At 43.8% G+C, this 14,907-nt stretch overlaps 1 protein-coding gene across 1 annotated transcript in view; it reads left to right on the top strand.

The window, feature by feature from the left end:
- The first annotated feature begins 1,724 nt into the window (after positions 1-1,724).
- The window catches only part of LOC113589807 (rho-related GTP-binding protein RhoN-like), a 31,006-nt gene continuing 17,823 nt past the window's right edge, over positions 1,725-14,907 (top strand). The window contains exons 1-2 of the mRNA XM_027029651.2: positions 1,725-2,088; positions 2,493-2,580. Coding sequence (XP_026885452.1) covers positions 1,987-2,088; positions 2,493-2,580 — 190 coding nt within the window. The 5' untranslated portion in view covers positions 1,725-1,986. The remainder of the gene's footprint in view (positions 2,089-2,492; positions 2,581-14,907) is intronic.

The following is a 14,907-nucleotide window of genomic DNA, read 5'->3' as shown; positions in this document are numbered from 1 at the left end:
TAAAAAGAGCATAAAAGTGCTGATCTCACCATAAGGAGAGCACAGCAGATCCCACTATAAAGAGAAACCAAGTGCTGATCTCACCATAAAGAGAGCATAAAAGTGCTGATCTCACCATAAAGAGAGCACAGCAGATCTAACCATAAAGAGAATCCAAGTGTTGATCTTACCTTAAAAAGAAAACAACATTGTTGATCTCACCATAAATAGAAAACAATAGTGCTGATCTCACCATAACGAGAGCACATCAGTGCAAACACACCCAATCAGCAGCATACACATCAGTGCAAACGCAATCGATCAGTGCACCAGATATAAATGCGGTATCTTCTGGAAAAGACTGTCAACAAACTACTATATGGTGTACTGTATCTATATGAGCAGAATAGGATCTTGACTCCACAAACTCTATTTAACTCAAAATACTGCCTGTGACAGCAATTAAGTGTGGTAACCAGTCAGGTGTTGATGAGTGTAAAGTCTAAAAGGAGAATGAACAAAAGACAAACAGACCACTATTATGGTCAGAAGCACGTGCACGAACGTTTAATAACCCACACATGTAACATTTACAGCACAACGCCTTAGCAACCGCATTAACTTTTACATGTGTATCTTTGGAGATTTGCGATGCACCCCAGAGGTAATGTCACACTGCCCTCTAGCGAGGGTTACAGTGCACTGCTACCTCCGTCATTAATTTACAGTTTTATTTATGTTCGTTCTGTATATGACCAATTTATCGAGTTAAAACTTAGATCAGACGACAGCGACGATGCAGAAAGGAATGTAATTTGCAGTGTTTCCTATTTTAAGACACATAGGATATTGTTGTTACTTTACACTGTAAAACATTGTATTACTTTAGAATGCAGTTTGGGACTTTAAAAAGTACAATGTGTATATGATAAAATCTAATACTGATTGTTCACACTTGGAAATATTACACGATTATAAATAACAACAATACTACTATTTCTACTAACACGAACACAACAACAACAACAACAACAACAACAACAACGACAACAACAACAACAACAACAGCAGCAGCAGCAGCAACCATTGTTAATGCCCAAGGGGAAAAACATCTGAACAGGATTGTAGAGGGTTTTTTTTAAATGATCAAATCCCACTGTAATCGTGATTTTGCCTCACGACCCGGATCCATCGGTAATCCACGTACATTTGCTTTTGCTACATGACACATTTCAAAATAAGTTAAACGGTCGGACGTCGGACGTCCCGGGAGATCCACCGCGTAAAATTTGAAATGCGCTTCAGCAACCAGTAGATGTCAGTAAATACCACCATTTGGACATGGGAATGACTTCATTCACTGGTTTTGCTGTTCGGATGTTTTCCACCTATACTAACAAAGCCAACACTTGCGCAACATTGCAATTAAAAAAAACAACTTGAATGAAGTTAATTGTTAGAAGCAATTAGTGTACCAAATTAGATATAACAAAATCCAAAAAAGGTTCATACCTACACTATGAAGTTTATTTTCAAATAACCCTAACCGTACTTTATCTGGCGGGATAGACTCTGGCTCCATTAAGCCGTTTAACAGGTGAATGAATAAATTAACGTTCATAATTTAAATACGTAAATAATCCGCCTGCGCACGACGTTTTCATTGGTTACCGTTTACCGATGGGCGGAGTCGAGAGAGGGCAGTTGCGGAGCTCGCCTGGCGCGCGACGGTAGTGAGGCGTAAGAGGGCACGAGGACTCTTGTCTCAGATTCCGTGGTCGGGTTATACCAACGAGACAGTCGCCGATTTTAGGATTTAACAAAAAACAACAAATAAGAACCGAACCGGACGTCGAAAAGCAGCGGGGACGATCGCGCAGGCACGTCTGCGCAGATTTCGGATCTTTTGCCAGCCAAAGTTTGCGCGGTGGTTAAATGTTAAACTCGCGTCGTATCATCGTCGTGTCGTAAAGCTCGCGTCGTATCATCGTCGGGTCGCAGAGCTCGATGGAGGGCAAAGGTAGCCGCCGTAAGGTCGTGGTTGTCGGGGACACGCAGTGTGGGAAGACCGCGCTGCTACACGTGTTCGCCAAGGACTCCTACCCAGAGGTTGGTGTCGGGGGTGGGATTGCGCTTTGTCGTTTAGTCTGTAGGTGACAAACGACTTATTTTAACGGTCTAGCGCAGACACTTTGAAGGACAGCACACACACACACACGCCAGTAAATGTCAAAGGTGTAAACTGGGCTATAATCCTGGTTAAGGGCGCAATGACGAAGTGCGCTGGACAGTGTCTCCTGCGTAATGGCACCATTGCCCAGGACGCTTCCCGCAGTGCATTCAGATGTAGGACGTTTCCTGCAGATGTTAGTTAGTCTGCTATGCGTCAGTCTTAATGATAATCTGACCATATATCTTTAGGACTTTTAGAGTCTTATTTATGAATACTTCAAACGTTACTGTGCGTACTAATAAGATGTTAATATTGTCCCGATGGATCTGTTGCGTTTCAGAATTACGTCCCCACCGTCTTCGAGAACTACACGGCCAGTTTTGAAATCGACAAACAGCGGATTGAGCTCAACATGTGGGACACTTCAGGTAGGTTACGGGAGCTGCTCTTCTCCTGCCAGTGGTCTCAGGGACCCGTTTCTGAGCTCCGGGCACAGAAAGGTCCGCGCTGGCGTTCCGCTGCTTTTTGTATTCAGCTACGGAAAATGTATTCATCTCGGTGGCATTCGTGAATGTTGCCCGAAAATGAAGTGTATAAATTGAGTTTGGTTTTAAAGTTTTATCGCTGGCAGTTCAATTTGGGATTTTAACTGCGCTGCGGCCACAAGAGAAAGATCTGATATCCTGATTTATGGCGTGATTAATCCTGCCATGGCTGCAGTTCTTGCGCATAAAGTCGTATAATTACACAGATATAAGGTCATTTCAAAGTATCTGTCAAATGTTAATATAAGATAAACATGTATTGCTTCATATAACGTTTACATCCGAATAGTCTTTAAATGGTAACAGAATGCGTTCACGGTATGCGTCCTTTAATAAGAGATGTGCACATATAGCTACCGTATCCGCACCGGGAGACGCCGTGTGGACGAGCGCAGTGCCAAACCCACAGCGCAGTAATGCGAGCGGACTTGTTCAGCCTTCATCTGGAGCACTGACTGCGAAACGGGTTGGTCTTCATACAGCTCCTGGGTGTGTCTCGGGTTAGAGCCTTAAAAATTAAACGCATCCTTGTTTGGAAATTGAAAAGAAAAAAAAAACACGTGGGATTCCACCCGTAGTTTTGTTTTGCAGTTATATGGTATTGTGAAAATGTTAGTGTGTATAAGGGTGCGTCTCAGTTTAACCGAAAGTAGTTTGCTGCTATGATAAAACGAGTTTATGCGCACACACACACACACACACGCACACAGAGAATCTGCGTTTTCAGGAGCATAACTTCTCATGTCATTCTGTAAGAAATGGTGTTTGTTTCTTGTTCAGTATGTTTATTTGAGCTCAACAGAAAAAGACTGAATGACAACAAAATAAAACAACAGTTTTGTTTTGAGAAGCCTTTTGTTCTAATAGCGCACACACCTCTGTGCTCTAGCCTAGCTCACGCACCTCTGAGCACTAGCATTATACGCACACTTCCGTGCACTAGCATAGTGCGCACACCATGCATTTGTTTAACATTTGTTACCTTGAGAAACTCCAAACCAGACTGAGGTCAGAGACAGATGAGCTGGGGATGAGCAGAGCACAGGTGTCAGATATTTTGAGCTGTACGCTGATGTCACTCAAAACATATTTGAAAGTGTTTGTGTGAGTGTATGTGTGTAGTGGTGGTTTCTGTGGGTGTGGTGTGTGTAGTCGTGGTTTCTGTGGGTTTTGTGTGCGTAGTGGTGGTTTGTGTGTGCTTGTATGTGAGTGTATAGTGGTGGTATGTGTGTTGTGGTAGCTGCAATACTTATTTGATCTTCACAGCAACATCTTACTGCCTTACTACTTTTGCAGTCTCAAAGTTTGTGTGTGTGTGTGTGTGTGTGTGTGTACATGTGCCTCATTTGTATGCCTTCATGCATGTTGGATATATGTCTTGTAACAGGAAGAGCAGAGGCTGTGTAATGTGTAATTAAGCATTGTGTTGTTTGTTGTTTTGCAGCTGATTTTAATGCACAGTAAGTTTGTGATTTGGCAAGAGAGGAGCAGATGTCATCCATATGTCAGTGTGTAAATGTACTCGTGTGCATGTATGTGGTTGTGCGTGAATTGGACACAGAGACAGAGGTCTTCTTTATGTCAGTGTGTAGATGTACTCATGCATGTTCGTGTGTGTGTGTGTGTGTGTGTGTGTGTGAGGTGGACACAGAGACAGAGGTCTTCTGTATGTCAGTGTGTAAATGTACTCATGTGCATACTCGTGTTTGTGTGTGTGTGCGTGTGTGTGTGAGGTGGACTCAGAGACAGAGGTCTTCTGTATGTCAGCGTATGAATGTCAAGGCTCAGGCTAATTGACTGAGCTCATTTTGCATGTTGGAAGGTCATTCATTTCATTCAGACTCTGACTCATTGGTGTGTGTGTGTGTGCGTGTGCGCGCATTTTAGAGCAGAAATGTTTGTGCCCGAGTGCATGTGGATTACAATGGCTTGTGTTAATTTTGTGTTGTCAGGGGAATCGGTGCACAGCACTGTATGTGTCAACATTCTGGAAAGGAAGCAGTTGCTTTCAGCGCTGGCAAAGTTATAAACCAGTACTGTCTTAGTGTGTGTGTGTGTGTGTGTGTGAGTGTGTGTGAGTGTATTTAATCATTACACACCATTACAGTTGTATTAGTGCTCTTAAAGTATTTATAAGAAAGATTTATATGTTTGGCTTAATTGTTCTAGGACTAATTACGCCTATCATTGAATATTTTATAACCAGGGAGTTGTGGGATATGTAGTGCATTGCCAGACTTTATGCTACACTGGTAAGCGAGCAGATTTCTCTCATGAGAAAGCATGCTACATGTGCACTGCAGTAACTCGGGCCACACAGTGTGGCGGGAAGGCTACACTGTTATACACTGCGATTCCCTTATATTCTCGCGGTACATTAAAAGCCCAGCGCTGAGCCCTCAATGACATGTGTATAACAAACAGGAAGCAGCACGCCGCGGCAGGACACTTGTGCTGAGAGGCGTTAGAGCAGTCAGACCACCAGGAGCTGTCACAACAGCAGCACGTTCAACAAAAGCAAGCGAATGGGGTGACTGGTAAATTCCACAATCAACTTAATCTCAACGCACAAAGAGGCAAAAGCCAGATGGAACAAAACAGCAGAGGAACCATCCCACAGCACTCAGAGGCGGCCTCAAAGACGAACATGCAGGACTCAGCTTTACCAGGAGCTGGGTGAGCACATATACACAAGGAATAATGAGTTAACGAGTAGCTGCAGGTGTGTAATTGGTGGGCGGGCAGGGGTGGAGTACATGTGTAATGAGCAAGGAGACAGGTCCTTCACATCATTAATGAGCAAGGAGACAGGAACACTGGTAGCTATACATAATCATGTCTTGACACTGCAGTTTGTGGTAAAAACACATGAATTTGCATGAATCTTTCCTAAAATGTGACCTGATCTTCATAGAGGATCAGAACCTAGTGGAGATCTGGTGAGCTCAAAACATTGTTCAGCGTGTCTCCAGTCATTTGTGACTTTTCAAACCCAGTGTGATAGAGGGAACAGCGAAAAACATCCAAATTGGTAACAATGTGCAGCTACTTACAGACTTAATATGCAAATTAGGCAAATTAAGGTTTTCCTTCATAAGAAGACTTATGTAACATTCTGATGTCACTTATTTCTCTCTCTCCGTTTTGCACTCCACTCTGTCATTATCTTTTCTTCCCGTTGGAAGGTCGGTGTCTCTAAATATCTCTCCTTCGTCCTTCGTTTGTTGTCTGTCTTATATATCTTCATTTTTCTCTTTCCTTCTCTCTGCTTCTTTCATTTATAACACCATCACCGTGCAAGCCTGTCTTCCCTTACCTGTGTGTGTGTGTGTGTGTGTGTGTGTGTGTGTGTGTGTGTGTGCGTGTGTGTCTACATCCTGTCTTTTGTTTACCTATCTCGTACGTCATTCTCTCTCTCTGTTCTTGTTCTCTTGTTCTCTCGTCCTTTGTCTCATCCTATGCTCACGCGGCTTCTCGTCAGAAAACATGACCGGTCTGTCCGTCCGTCCGTCCGCCCGCCCGCGCGTGGGAAATTGCCGTCGGTCTTGTGTGTGTGATACTGCACACCAGACTGTTAGGTCGTAATCGGAGAGGAAGGTTGCTATACTCTCCCCCCATAACACAGCGTTCCGAGATCCCCGAGAACTCGGAGCGCCGAGGCTTCAGCCAATCCCAAGATGGAATCCCTCAGGCCGTGACCCTTCTGACCCTTCGACCCCTGCTGTTCTCTGGCAGAGGAGTTTTTGGAGAGCTGGGGTGTGCAGAAGGGACCATGTTTGCATGTTCTGCAGGGTCACGTTCAGTCAGCTGTCTGCCCTGGTGAGGTGCGTGGTGGTGTTACCTCAGCCCAGCAGATGCTGGGGGGGAAACAGAGTTTTGCTTTCACAGTGCTGACACTGATGTGTCATTAGTAGAAGGTCAGAGACTGGTTCTTTAGTTTCATATCGGCGAGCATGTCTTCGGTATTGCTGCCGTGTACCATATAATGTGTGGGTGCATGTATGTGCTCAAATCCACATGTTTTATGAATAGAAAATTCATTAAATTAGTAGTGAAATGAGATGCTAGTGTTTCTGGGCAGTCTTTGCCTGTGGTGTTCATACGCACCCAGGACCACACACACACACACATACACACACACTTCCAGCCAGACCTATACTCATACTCTCACACGGACACTGGATATAAGGTATCATAATATTGGCACAGCAGCCTTTTATTAATTGATGAGGAGGCTTTTCTGAGCCGTATTGGATATTAATCACATAAGAAAAGACAGGGAGAGAGAGAGAGAGAGAGAGAGAGAGAGAGATACAGTGCACCTGTATCCATTACCACAAGAGTGCATTGACAGGATTTAGATTAAAGTGGAGTGTGTGTGTGAGTGTGTGAGTGACTGAGCGAGCGAGCTAGCTTTCCTGTGCCTGTGTTTCAGGATGTGGATGTAGCAAATGCTCCAGAGGCATGGGACATTGAGGGTGGGAACACTGAGGGTGAGGGATGTAGGTGGTGCACCACGGACTGAGCAGCAGCCACTCGTCAGGGCCTCTTCACATCCCAACGAGCACAAAATCAATGGTGCACGCCCTTCCCTCCTAAGACAGGACACAAGGCATCACACACACACACTCGCACGCTCAGTAATCCAACACACCACCCTTTACTTCAGTGCTCAATACTTCATCATCGTCCCCTCCCGCGTAAGAGGTACTCAGAACCCCACAGGGAAAGGTTGGCTTGACTCCTACTGTCCAGCCACACACACACTCACACACACAGACTCGCGCGGGCGCGCGCGCGCGCACACACACAAGCACACACTCACTCACAAAACAGAAACACACACTCTCGCACGCATGCGTCCGCACAGGAAAGCACACACTCACACTCACAAACGCATACACGTGCGGTAATCTGACTGCTGGCTGTACATCTTGCTTAGCTTCATCTATTATTTAGCTGGGCATGTGGTGCTGCTCCACTGACTCCACCCATTAGCACGGTTCCGGGAGCACCGCCGGAGAGGTGGAGCTGGAACATAGGCCCTGTATGGCGCCAACCTTCAGACTCAAGAACTGATCTCAGGTCACATTTGTCTTGTATGGAGCCTACATTCAGGCACAAGCACTGATCTTAGGTCACATTCTCCAGGCTACACCAACCTTATTCCACACATTAGAAATTGATGGAATGAACCAACAACCTCCTCCCTAAGATTTTGAACACATACTTAGTGTATGTATGTATGTATGTATGTATGTATATGTGTGTTTCTGTGTGTGTTTCTCTGTGTGTGTGTGTGTGTGTGTGTGTGTGTGATGTGTGTGTGTGTGTATATATATATATATATGAGAGAGAGAGAGAGAGAGAGAGAGAGAGAGTTATTTAGTCTTGTAGCATTATCTACAGGTCTGTGTGCTAATTTGCCACTAACTATAGAGGAGACATTTTCTCACATGACCTGACATCACTGGCACTTGTCAGTGAGGATGTTCCTGGATGTTATTGGTTTTCACTGAACCTTTGCAAATTGTAGGCCTTTGTTCTTTTGCATACATCTGATTGTGGACTTTTCATTCTCAGGCCTAATTCACTAGTAAGAGTTCACGAGTTCAGTCACAAAGCTAAACATATTCTGGAGTGCAAGGAAAAGCAAAAACTGAGGGGTGGCTGAGAAACAGACTCAGGGCGAGAACAAGAGCGGAGAGACCACTGGGCCGCACTTAAGGCTGAGAGGAGGGGCAGATGTAAGGTCTTAGCACTGGTGCTACCCCCATGGCTCACCCAGAACTCCTCCCTGTAGGAGCCAGACTTGTCTCAGCTGTTTCTGGCAAGAGGAGGCCCCGGAGGACCAGAAGTCATTAAGACCATACCGGAACCATTCTGCCATCTTACAGTAGAGATCTTCTACAGAAGTGGCTGTCTCTGGATCTCACTGCACTGCTTTACACCACCACCCTTGATCACTAATTCAGTTCAGTTATGGGGTTCGTGCTAAAATGTGAACACTGCTAGCTGTGTGACTTATTCAAAGTCAGAATCTAAGCAAAGTATGTAGGGCGTTTCTTAAAGGACAGCCATCACGATTTAACGTTATACAGGTCAGACACATATACCATTTTGCAATGGACAATGAGCCTTGCTGTGAAATTTAAGAATATGTAGAAACATGTTTTATTATATACGTTGTTTTTGTTATTATTAACATTTATATAGGGCCTTCTTCATAATCAAGGATCCTTTACAGATACATACATATATATATGAGAAGCGGCAGCCAATTTGCACACAGCATACTCTCTGTCGGAAACCACAGCCCCCTGGGGGACTACACCGGGTGTAGGAGTAGGGGAGGAGGTTAAGACCACGACAGAGCACCAACCATCACTGGACATACACACACACACACACACACACACACAGAAACTCCAGCCAGATAGGAACTCAAACCCAAGACCCTAGCGCTAAGAGGCAAACATGCTAACCATCAAGCCACCATGCTGCCCAAGCCACAGTGCTGCTTTTTTACAGTTAAAAATGTGATTCAGTACCAAAAAGGGAAAAAAGTAAGATTTATTTTACATAAATAAAGGAAATATTTGTTTGACAACCTGACATTAATAAGGACACGGGCAGTGTAAAACTGACAGATAGCCGAGCGTGTGAGGTCCTCCGTGTTACTACTGGGATTGCTGAAGATTGCGCTGAAAGCTGTAGCTATGTTTATGAAGATTGTGTTTCCTAAATGAGTAAAGAATGAGCGTGTGTCTGCCTGTCGTGGAAACTGCCAACATGCTCAGCAGAACATCCGTCTCAAAACCGAACACCAGCCACACGAATTCTTTCTTCTGCTTAACAAAACCGAACACCAGCCAGACGAATTCTTTCTTCTGCTTAACAAAACCGAACACCAGCCAGACGAATTCTTTCTTCTGCTTAACAAAACCGAACACCAGCCAGACGAATTCTTTCTTCTGCTTAACAAAACCGAACACCAGCCAGACGAATTCTTTCTTCTACTCAACAAAACCAAACACCAGCCAAACGAATTCATCTACTCAACCCAGAAGCACATTTGTAGTCGTTGTTATCTGATCATAAAACCATAATCTGGTATCTTATCACTTAAAAAAAGTTATCTAGCTAAGTGGAAAAATTAATATTACAGTATTACAGTCTTTATGTAATTTGTACCGTATCAAGTAAACAGGCTACTGATCTGGCCTGTATGAAAATATGAAAGGCTGTAACAGGAGCTGTCGACCGCTGCCTGTGTATGTAGCACATTATTTACATAATTACTCTGCGGCATCCGTTCACCAGGATACAGAAAGAAGGGATAGTATATTTCATTTGAAATATATTCAATTTATGACTTTAAAGACCCAGGCAAGTATTGAGGAAAGTATTTCACACAGAGCCACACAGGTGCGTGCACACACACACACACAAACAAACACCTGAAACCAGTGTGGTTTTTTCATCTCTTGGAAATTGAAACATTAAGGAGGAGTGTGTGAGAAGCGCTGTCACTGGTCGGACACTTGACAAAGTAAAGGGATTAAGAGAACCGGGTTATGTGGACTCGCAGTCATGTGGCTTGTGTTCATCTGAACCCATTATTTTATGGTAATATGATTAGTTGAGACACCCCTCCTCAATCGCTCTCCCCCACTCTGTCCCTCTCTCATCCCTTTCTCTCTCAATCCCTCTCTCTCCCTCTCAATCCCTCTCTCCCTCTCACCTTTGCCTACTTTGAAAGTGCACTGATCTGATCTGTTAGATATAGGGTGTTTTTTTGCGCGTGTGCCTATAGGTTCTTTGATTGTGCTTGTGCGTGTGCGTGTGCATGTGTGAACAGTTCCCATTTCTGCTCTTTGGAAAAATGCTTTTTTGTCAGGGTTTGTTGAGGATGATGATTGTATAAATAAATAAATAAATAAATTCACTTGAGGGCTTTGGGGTGAGCAGAATAACTGGAACAGTCTAAACTGTCAGTGTATACACATTACTGTTCAATTCTGAAGTGAGAAGAAACTGTATAGAAAAAGTATATGCAAAAATGTGTCATGAACTACAGAATATGCAAAATGCACCAGACACCAGATACATACCCCATTCAGATGCACTTCAAATGGCGAGCGTGTCCTGGTTGTCTTCAAATGCTAAAGATCTTTAAACTGAAGAAGACGCTGAAAGTGAGAACACTAATGTGCTGTATTACAGAACACCAACATACATAATCACCAGATGGGTGTCATGCAGCACTGGCAAGATGAATAATCTTTATAAGTACCACATTCTTAAAATATAACACATTGAATAATACCGTAACGCCCTGTCAGTTACTAAGTGTGCAAGCAGTAGCTTACAGTTCACAAGCATGAGGAAGCCACAGAGGTAAAAACATTTGTGGAATTTCAACGGCTGAGATGGTATCATGGCAGGAGGAAACAGATAGCACCCTCATGACTACCTTGAACAAGACAGCAATTTGACAGTTAAGCAGATAAGCAAATAGTGATCCAAAATAAGGTTTTTACTTTTAGAATGACAGAAAGTCAGTTTTACTTTATCTAAAAGTTCCGTGTTACTGAATGAACCTGAGTGATGTGAGCGGTTCGCCTACTGTGAGATGTAGAACCATAAATGGGGGGAAAAAAAGATCTTATTTCGGCTCTAGAGTACTTCCAGTACTCTTATGACTGAGCAATACGTTCAGAAGCAATGGTTAGATTAAGTTTGCTGTCAGTTTAAGAAACGTTCCCTGGAAGTTAACAGCTTCACTAACAGCTCGTGGTGCTCCTCTCCACGGCCCCCAGACTTCACCGCGCTGAACATGCACGTACAATACATTCACCGCCGGGGATTTTGCTGTGTGCGCTGCTTCACGGTAATTTTGCTGTAACATTATATGAAATTGCGTAATGTAAGAACTTCGGTAATCTCTTGCACGTCTTTCATGCTAGAAAGGTGAGACGTTCTTTGGTCTCGCGTCCCCAGGGCGAGTAGGAGTAATCTTACAGGTGGACTCGTTCCCACACTTTCCTGTTCCTCTCGGCTCTGTGTCTGCATTCAGGGCAGAACCGGTATTCTGATGCCATGTCTTGCTGAAGCGCGCAGAGAAGCTGTAGCGCGGAGCAAGGCCACGGTTACGTGGCCGTGAGGAACCGAATGAAGCAGCCGCTTGTGGTGGTTTTTGAAAACCCAAATGCCTGTAACAGCAACATTGCTGCGTTTGTATAATATTACAAACTGAAAGGGGAAAAAAAGACACCATAAAACATAAAAGTGAACCCCAGAAGTAATGGAGTCCTGTGACATAATGGCGAGGGGCGCGCTACACACAGGACCAGTCAAAAGGCTACAGGTGGAAAACAGGCTCGCGCGATACCGACTCTACGGCTTCTGTGCTATCCTACTCTCACCCGTTTTTAAGGGATCAACGTCAATTCCAGCTGATGTTTCCGGAGCGAAACAAATGCACGACACGTGTGTCCGCGGTGTTTTCCCGACTAAACATTTTTTAACGGTATGCGTTATGGTTAACACGAGCTCCTGACGCTGCCTGTATACTGGGGTCTTTAGAGTGTACGGGAGGTAAAAGAACAAGACATAAAAGTCTGAAATACATTTACTCTCTTGAAATTTCAGCTGCCAGTCACTTTCTATTTTCAGTCTTCAGAATCCCAATTTACAAGGCAACGGCACTGAGATGCAAAGGTTAGCTGAGCGAGAACAGTGGTGAGGAAAGGTTGCCCGTGCGCCAGCGCGTGAGCAGAGTGTACAGCGTAGCGGAATGCGCAGAGCAGCGACGATCAGAATAGCGCTAAAACCGCACTTCACAAATATCCACCGCTGTCATATGGCAGTGCTATTTTAATACGACTTCAGTGTACTGGAAGGCAATCTGATGTTACTCGTTAAGCTCTGTATTACTAAGAAAGGTTAAGTAGAATTACAGTATAATAGGGTGACCATATTTTGGGTTTCAAACAAAAGGGTGAAGGATGCACATATATATATCCACTTAATCACTGTAGAGCGCTGTAGTTCATTATACACATTAGTGACTGTAGAGCGCTGTAGTTCATTATACACATTAGTGACTGTAGAGCGCTGTAGTTCATTATACACATTAGTGACTGTAGAGCGCTGTAGTTCATTATACACATTAGTGACTGTAGAGCGCTGTAGTTCATTATACACATTAGTCACTGTAGAGCACTGTAGTTCATTATACACATTAGTCACTGTAGAGCACTGTAGTTCATTATACACATTAGTCACAGTAGAGCGCTGTAGTTCATTATACACATTAGTCACAGTAGAGCACTAGTTCATTATACACATTAGTCACTGTAGAGCGCTGTAGTTCATTATACACATTAGTCACTGTAGAGCGCTGTAGTTCATTATACACATTAGTCACAGTAGAGCGCTGTAGTTCATTATACACATTAGTCACTGTAGAGCGCTGTAGTTCATTATACGCATTAGTCACTGTAGAGCGCTGTAGTTCATTCGCATTAGTCACAGTAGAGCGCTGTAGTTCATTATACACATTAGTCACAGTAGAGCGCTGTAGTTCATTATACACATTAGTCACTGTAGAGCGCTGTAGTTCATTATACACATTAGTCACTGTAGAGCGCTGTAGTTCATTATACACATATGTCACTGTAGAGTGCTGTAGTTCATTACACACATTAGTCACTGTAGAGCACTGTAGTTCATTATACACATTAGTCACTGTAGAGCGCTGTAGTTCATTATACACATTAGTCACTGTAGAGCGCTGTAGTTCATTATACACATTAGTCACTGTAGAGCGCTGTAGTTCATTATACACATTAGTCACAGTAGAGCGCTGTAGTTCATTATACACACTAGTCACTGTAGTTCAATATACACATTAGTCACAGTAGAGCATTGTAGTTCATTATACACATTAGTCACTGTAGAGCGCTGTAGTTCATTATACACATTAGTCACTGTAGAGCGCTGTAGTTCATTATACACATTAGTCACTGTAGAGCGCTGTAGTTCATTATACACATTAGTCACTGTAGAGCGCTGTAGTTCATTATACACATTAGTCACTGTAGAGCCCTGTGGTTCTCTAGCATGCCTTCAACCCTACCAAGATACTGCTCTATACTATACAATACTGTACTATACTGGGCTCATACTACTGGAGTATTATTTTTGTTCTATACTGCACTTTGAACTGTAGCGTATAGTGTCGTGTTTGGATTATATATATATATATATATATATATATATATATACTAAGCTATATTGTGCTATACTGCATGCCATGCTCAGCTGCCACACATGTATGAAGTAGATATTAAATGTCTCTGAGCTGGCATAAGCTGGTCTTTTAATAATGTCAGTTAATGTTCTCTTGCATAGTGTGCAGAAGGTTAAGGCCAAATGTTCATCTGAGATGCACTGCAAAATTTAGTGAAGGTAACATTGTTAAATGGCTATAAAACATTCACCATTTGGGTTAGTACAGGCATCTGGTTACCAGGACACCTCTTACTTGGTTAGTACAGGCATTTGGTTACCAGGACACCTCTTCCTGGGTTAGTACGAACATCAGGTTACCAGGACACCTCTTACTGGATTAGTACAGGTGTCTGGTTACCAGGACTCCTCTTATTTACTATACGCTTCAGGCCTTTTCTCAGCACACAGACTGCAGGCTAGAAGCTGAGAGCCAGTAGTGGCTAGGTATCTCTACGGTAATGCCGGGTAGCTGGGCTAAGACAGCTGGGTATCTCAACGATAACACTGACCTCAGACGGCTTGGTCTCTCAATGGTAGCACTGGGCCCAGATGGCTGGCTGTCTCCATGGTAACGCCAGGTAGCTGGGCTCACACAGCTAGGTATCTCTACGGTAACACCGGGTAGCTGGGCTCAGATGGCTGGGTATCTCCATGGTAGTGCACTAGGTACAACAACTTGCCAAACAATGGCATCTCTTCTGGCCTTTGCAGTCAAAGGCCTTTCATCCTTCTTCAGCTCTAGATTAAACATATTACCCAGCCAAAGACAGGCAAAGAAGTAGTCCATCTCTCGGTCGGCGCAGTCCTTCAGAGGACATCCCTCCCCACTTCAGAGGACGTCCCTCTCCAGTTCCTTCTCTCCTCTTTTTGCTCTTTCATCATTTTTCCCCCTCATCTCCACTGACGGGGGCA

The sequence above is a fragment of the Electrophorus electricus genome, chromosome 14 (genome assembly GCF_013358815.1).
Source record: "Electrophorus electricus isolate fEleEle1 chromosome 14, fEleEle1.pri, whole genome shotgun sequence".
Classification (NCBI taxonomy): domain Eukaryota; kingdom Metazoa; phylum Chordata; class Actinopteri; order Gymnotiformes; family Gymnotidae; genus Electrophorus; species Electrophorus electricus.
The sequence above is the reverse complement of the archived record's forward strand: the minus strand, read 5'-3'. Positions and strand labels throughout refer to the sequence as shown.